This window comes from Metopolophium dirhodum, chromosome 3, assembly GCF_019925205.1.
Source record: "Metopolophium dirhodum isolate CAU chromosome 3, ASM1992520v1, whole genome shotgun sequence".
Lineage (NCBI taxonomy): Eukaryota > Metazoa > Arthropoda > Insecta > Hemiptera > Aphididae > Metopolophium > Metopolophium dirhodum.
Window position 1 is genome coordinate 37,729,504 of NC_083562.1, and position 8,265 is coordinate 37,737,768.

At 28.3% G+C, this 8,265-nt stretch overlaps 1 protein-coding gene across 1 annotated transcript; it reads left to right on the forward strand.

The window, feature by feature from the left end:
* The first annotated feature begins 5,236 nt into the window (after positions 1 to 5,236).
* Positions 5,237 to 7,388, forward strand: LOC132940686 (uncharacterized). The gene is made up of 2 exons (XM_061008394.1): positions 5,237 to 5,272; positions 7,056 to 7,388. The coding sequence occupies exons 1-2, from the start codon at positions 5,237 to 5,239 to the stop codon at positions 7,386 to 7,388; spliced, it is 369 nt and encodes a 122-aa protein (XP_060864377.1).
* Positions 7,389 to 8,265: the final 877 nt, after the last annotated feature.

Sequence of the window (8,265 nt, forward strand, 5' to 3'; positions counted from 1 at the left end):
AATAATCTAAATTTTTATTATTTAAATTAATCTGCAAAGAAATCATAGTTTTTTAAGTGCATTACATGAAACAAGTATACCTTTATGCTGGGTTCCATAAACAATAATTTATTAAATTTAATAGTTCACTAAAAAATGAACTAAGCGTAAGCCACTAAATTTTGGATAAGGGACCATTAGCTTACTATTGATTCATTAAATGTTTTATTATACATGCACCGATGGAAGATACATGGAACATCACGCAACCGTGCAAAGAGACATATTGTGACATATTGTGACGTATTGTGTTGGGACATTTAAGTAATACCTAATTCTAGAGTCCTTTCGTACAATTGATTTCTGTTTGAAGCCGTTTATAAACCCAAAGAATATCTATAGACTACCTATTCTTTCGGCTAACTTCATAATAATTATAATATACTACCGGTTGTAATATCCGTGCACAACAGGATGCAATATTGTCGCGACTGTTTTTATTTTCGATTGTTCATGTTTGTTCGGCGCATAAATGCATAATACTTTCATACATTGTTTCCGTGATTACGATATCACACTTTGAATGTATGCCCATGGAACTATATTATAATTATTATTTATCATAACGCCGATGGCCCACTAGCCTTTGATCTGGTTTCGAATCGGAAGTATGCCGACAGGGCAAAACAAGTTGGCACGGACATAACACTACATAACACTACATATTAATATATTATTATTATGTACACTCACGCTATATCGGCTAAATTTAATTCCCATATTATTATAATATTATACTATATTCCTATATTTATACATAACATTGGATAAGATTTTATAATATTCATAAATCGGATAAATCTATTACATTGTATAACAGTTGTAAAATTCCATTAATGCTGCATTTAATATTTGCATTCAAATTAATATTAACTATAAACAATACATCGACATAGTAATATTTTAATTAAATTAATCATTGATGTTTTATAATTCACCGGAAATTATAATGCAAAATAGTATATTTTGTTCTACATAATTAAAAATAAATTCTGTACATATATAGGTTTAAAATTTAATATTTACGTGCTAGATAAATTATTTTGAATATTTCTTTCAAATGTATTAAATGTTTATTAATAATATTATATTATAGCAATGTACAATTAACATTTAAAAAATTCCTCAGCCATAGTTGGCCAGTCGCAGGATTTAATCACTTAAATTATTATCAACCTTCATTCATTAACTTTAATATTTCAACTATGAAATATTATTGATACAATTTTAAAACCTATTCCACATATTGTACCCTATCTATATTCTCATTGCGTAAGAACACGTCTGCCTATATGTGTACAACCAAATATATGAATAGGTTTTTTGTGAATAAACATTCTTAATCTGGTTTTTTTTTAATAACTAAAGAACAATATTACAATAACATAAACATTAAATTCATAATACCTAAAAATCAACAAAGTTAATTTAGTTAAGCAATTATATATTTAATATATGTACCTATTATTGTATTAAAAATATCCAAAGCGATAGATCAAAGACATTTTTTTAGGTACATATTTATATATATAAATATAAATATAAATAAATAATTAAATATTCGAGATTCGCTCTCATGTGAAGCTTTTAAAATTTTCCATAAATAGGTTTAATGGTGAAAACTTAACATAATCTCACTTATTAAATATTAATAATTTACAAAAACATTGAATATTGAACTTAAACAATTTGTTTCGTCGTTTGAAAATATTCCCAAATAGAAAGAAATCATAATAATTTATACAATATAATGAAATACTGATTAAATATTTTGTTAGAGTAGGTGCTTATTGCGCCCATTCGTTACATTTTTAAAACAACACAATATCATGTATTTTATGTCATGTATATGAACAACGAATAAGAGGTACCTATAACAATCAAATACTGCAGCTGTCATAAAATCTTAGACCATAAACAAAAGTTGAATATGATCAAAACATAAAACCATAACCATTTTACATTAAAAAAAAAAAAAAATTATACCAACTATACCTATAGCTGGTATTAAACCCATACCGCCAATACTTACAGAAATACATATTTTTCTTGGGTGATACAATTAAAAAAATAAAATGTCACGTGCCAACTCAATCGAAATATAAATAAATATTTATCGACAATTGTATACAAATAAATACATCGACATGCAACAACAGCAAACGTGTACAAAATGAAATCATTATTATGTTGTTTGTATGTTTACACGGGTAGATACTTTGTGTGTTTTTTTTATTTACTTTTTCCACATTTATCTGATTTTAATTAAATTTTGAAATTACATTATTTTTTTTATCCATTAAACAAAAAACACATCACCGGGGACATTCGTGTCACGTTTTTGTAGCCCCAAACTTCTGATGAAGGATATTTTCTAAGTATACAATTAAAATGATACATACAATTTCAAATTATATACTTATATACATTAATTTGCAAATTAAAACTCACAGGTCCGTGTTAAATATCTGTCTTAAACTGGTGTTTTTATATGATATTGTCATATTGAATGCAACTTATGACAAAAAATGTGCCTGTAAAAAGTTATAAATATGCGCAGTCTGAAACATAAACGCAAAAACTGTGATGTGTATCAGGACACATTTTGTGCGCGAAGGGTGATGACTAATTATTTTCATATCAAATAATTATGTATATATTTTTACGAAATTAGTTCTAGTTAATTATTATAATATTATTTGATATTATAAAATAAATTTTAGTACCTATATTATTCTATTTTTTTAAATCTATTAAGCAATTTACGTCCCGTGATTAAAATACAACCAACATTTAACAGATCTACAAATAAAGCTACTATACTGAATACGATAACTTATATGTATAGGTAATAAATGGTTACTAATAATGTTCATCAAACGATTGAATTTTTAGTTTAAGTTTCATTTTTATTATTATACAATAATATTATATACCCACACTTGTCACATTATAATTATTATACAATTCATTATTCAAGTAAGTATCTACCTATTTAACAAATTAATCAACAATGCAATTTATTATTTACCCATGATATGTACCGTATTTTTAACTATTATTTATACATATTAATAACTATAATTAATAATAGCAGACTTTCTTAAATTTGAATGCACGATTTACAATGCTTTTAAAAAAACTAAAAGGGCAAGTTACGGTGTCCGGAGAGAAGTGCCGCCATCCCCCACCCGGGGCACGGTAGATACCTACAGGTGCCCACTAAAAAATCTGCCATACTAACAAACACACGTGTTTAAACCTACAGTACCCTCCCCCACAGTTAAAAACCACCTAATAGCCTAAGTTGCCGCGGGTTAATTAATAATAATAATAAAAAAAAACTAGCATGTGTTCTCAAAGATTTTTCATAAACGTGACGACACATAATAAAATGCATCAGTCGTATGTACATTAGCAAGATAATATTTAAAACTAAAATGGCATTTGACAGAGTACTCTGTTACCTGCCAACTATACACTGATAGTATATGCCTTTAAATCTTATAATCCCATGCGTTTTCCTTTTCAATGAACGCAAAAATGCTGTTCTATATTGAGCTTAAAATATGCTTTAATCCTCTTAGTCCCTATTATAATGGTTATCTCAAAATTATTTTAGGATTGCACATTTATTAGTATTTATTAATACTCTATATGTATACACGGCCGGTATAAAAAAAAAGATACTGAAAATAAAACTCACTCAATTCACAAACTATTATAAATCATAATATATAATAATGCATTCACATTTTTTTGTTAATTTATAAGTTCAAAAAAAAAATTATATTTGTTCAAAATGTATTTATTGTCACATTATCAATATTAATAATGGGCGCTATTAATTTTAAATAATTTGTATTGCTTTTGGTCTTTGGACAATGACGGTTCTGATAACTGGTATGCCTATTGTTATTGGGGACTGTGTTTCCCGAAGACAATTACTTTTATATTGTTTTGACTGTAAGGCCTTTTTTTCAAAAATTGTTTAGTATAATTTTATTGTAAGAATTTCCAAGTCCGTATTTAATAGTTTTTTTAATGCATTACATTCACAGCCCTGTATATAGATAAAAGATTATTATAAAAACGCAAATTTAGAATTTAATGAATCCCATTTTTATGTAATTAGTTTTGATAATACATTTAAGCGAATTATATGTGAGTCAAGAACAGAATGACAGATTCATGCCAATATTTGGTGTCAATGACCATATTATTATTATCGAGACGGGAAGTTATAATGCATGATAAATGGTATATAATATCCAATATTCCAATGACAAACAATTATTATTATTGGTGAAAATGTCTGTTTCTGAAATAATTATCTTATCGGGTAGATCAAACAAGTGAGTTCAGACGACTTTTGTGTATACGATTTAAATTACTCTTTGAAGTTGATCTAACAATACAATAATTGATGTATAATAAATAATAATAATATACCATAACAATCGTTCACATTTCTCGCACAGTTTAAAATCTACGTATACAATATAATATCAACCATGGTTGGTAAATAATATTATGTTCTAAAGTTAATATGTATGTCAATTTATGACACTGACGAGGGTTGTTTTAGACGGATGACCTAATGACATAAAAGATAAAATTGGCCAAGTAGGTGAAAGGAAATAAATCCCTGAAAGACCTTACTATATACACCATAGATTGTATCTGATTAGTTGTAACATTCTAAATTTCAAACGGAGTTTTAGTATAATATTGTATTATTATGATATAAATTTAAGATTGAAAACGTGGTTATTGTGGGTTAACATGGCTGTCTCGAATATTGCATAGTCAGTATTATATTATATTGTACCTATATATACAATATAATTTATCTGATGAATAACTTTACTATATTATTATGACAATTGCAAATATTTTCGATATTATGTAAAATATTGAAAAATACAATTAATAAACTACTGCTTTTCGGTTATTACATAGGATTTTTCTCATTAATCGATATATTACAATAATCTAGACTGTCTAGAGTTTTCAGTGTATTCATTGATTTTTTTTTTACTCAGTAAACATTTTATGTGATAATATAATAAGATAATATATGTATACCTACTAAAATAATTTTATAATATTTTATTTCAGTAAAATCAAGACGTAATCGATATAATCATCTCTCAGAAACTCTCAATCACGTTTTAATAAGAACACAGCTGATATTATGAACAATTTGGGTGATGTGAATCAAGAAGACGAGGTTTGAGGAAACACGCTTATAGCAATTATTAATACTGTTTTCCCAATATTATTGGTATTTGTCGACAGTTATTTTTCACAGAAATAACGAATAACACTGACATCCGGACCGTTTTCGTTAATTCCCCTGTGAATAGATAATACCTATGTTTCGTGCACATGAGTAGTTTTCAGACAGGTCCCCAAAGCTCGAATTGCTGTTGAGTGTAAATATGCGAAATTACTAATTTTATCAACATAACACCTCGGTAACCTTAATACAATATAGGATTATATTATTGAAATCGAATGAATTAATTTATAGTTATTTAACGTGTTGGAAGTAAACTTAAAAAATAAAGTAATACTGTAGTGTAGGGATGGAATGTTTTAATACCTGATACATTTTTTCACGTTATTTTAGATTTTTTTGTGCCAAAATATTTATTAGCTTATAGAGCCGTCTAATTATCAATTGAATCATACTTCGTAAACTATGCGTGCTCATTAGTTTTTTTATTTATTTTGTATTCTGACATCCTCGTACATGTGCCATAGATTATATATAGGTATAATAATATACCTTAATAATATATAGGTAGTTATATGATAATATGATATTATATATTATAATTCAATTCTTGACAATACAATTTGATCAAACATACCTTTATAATTACCTTTTTTCATTTTCACAAAAACACGAAATTCACATTGAATGTTTAGATTTATTCAGATAGATAATATATATCATAATCCATGTGACCAAATATGAATAGAACATTGTTCTTCTTATAGTTATTTAAAAGAAGTTTCAATTTTTTTTCAAACACATTACATCTATATACGCTCCGGGCAACTTTTGTGCTATTAAAAAACGTTTAAAATCATGAAAAATAACTGTATTTGAAAATACCTGTATAAAAAAACCGCTTGTCTGATACGATAATTTTCATGCTAAAAACTTATTTGTTATAAGAGAGTAGAAAATATGTCAACGTTTTAGAGTGGATAGAATTATTATGGAAATTATTCGTTTATAATACAAACGAATATAAGGTATACCGTATACCTATTGTTAGTACTTGAATTTCATACGTAATATCTAACAGATAAACAATAATAATAAAAAAAAATTAATAGTAATAATAATAATAGATACTTACTATAAAAAATACAATGATAAATAGTACAACGAAATTTCTGAATCATGATATTATGTTTTTTGTTAATTATTTTACAATGCAATTTATTATAATTACTTACTTATAAGTAGTTATTATAACTATTATAAGTATAATTATAACAAATATAAGGTTATTTAATTTTTATTGCGAGACGAAGTACGCACTGCCTTATTGAATATTATTACTGCGTATAGGTATTATAGGTGTACCTATATCAACATTTTAGGATGCTGCCTTTTATCGTCACAAACCATGCGAACGTTTGTATATAATACTATACCTATATAATATGGCTACACAACGGACGCAACAAACATGACGTATACGTGACGCATATTGTATTAACGTTTATAAAATAGGGTCTCGTTGTTGTGTTCACATTAAGTTCACAATATTATTCCGATCAGGTGCCGCTGCTGGTGTTACTGCAGTTTTAATCATGTGTATACAGGTGGGTGTGCCTGAAGGATCTAGTGATTTAATTAACAATCTAAATGTGTAATAAATTCTATAATATCCCTCAGGTGCACATTATGTACACATTTCCTGTTGTAGGTGTATAGTGGGTATAAAATAATAATAATATGTCCCATATAATATGCGATGTGTATTATACAGATAATGCATATCGTGGAGCTACCGGCGGCGACAGTCGAGTCGACCCTGTCGTCTTTTCTTGGACTGACCACGCTGGCGGGTCATCCGCTGGATGCGGCCGACGCGCCCACGTTGATCATGAAAAAAAATTCAATTTTCAAGGTGCGCCACCGTAGATTTGGCACCCGACGAAGTGTGTACATGGTGGAGGAGACTCGTTACTTCCGCGTCGGTGACTCGGAACTGCGAGTTTGGATCGTTTACGAACGGCTACCGCGGTTGCGGTCAAAGGTCGGAAGTACGAGAATTGCGTATGTGGTCGAAAAGCTAACGTTCCGCCAGGAGGGACCTTAGTCACGAAAAAAGCAGCTACTTGTGTAGCAGCGGTGTAGGGTTACTAAGATATTATAAGACGTACATGGGTACTCCTCGGAAAAATAACTACACGGTCACACGTTATGATTGATCGACGAACAATTGTAATATACAACGGTCAACGAACATTATAAACCATTTGACCTATCGAGATTATAACATAATATAAGTAACTTGCGTTGTCTATAATATAAATTATAACAATATTATTAAATATATATATTGGTCATGATGCCTATAATATTAATTGATAACCTATTGTTATGTACATATCTACATAATATATCAATATATCATAATATGTATTTATAACCTCCTCGGCCAGGATTTATTGCAAATAATATGATATTATTATTTTAATTATTACACATTGGACAAACGAAAAGGAAACCAAACCATATACGAATACATACCGTGATAAACTCTATTATATCCACTTCACACTCGTCTCCGTAGTCCCTGTCCGATTAAATGAATAATATTATATGTAAGCTTTGCCAAGAACATTCCGCAGACAAAGACTCCAACTATGCAGTAACGTGCGCCTAACAACATATTTTACTAATAATATTATACACATTAATAGTATGGTAGCTTCAATTGAATCACGCAACTCACCGTGAAGTTCCGTCGGCAAAGCTATAACAGAGATTAGGTAGTTTAATAGAAAATATTTTAATATGCACATTTATAATCCAAATCGGTTTTACACGCTTAACTTAGATTGTCATATAATATGTATTTATATATGTAACATTGTAACTAAGTTACAAAATAGTAGTATTGTTCGTGAAAAAAAACTGAATGCAAGACGCAAGTCCCATTTTTAGATTTTAAGTTTCTTAAATGTATACGT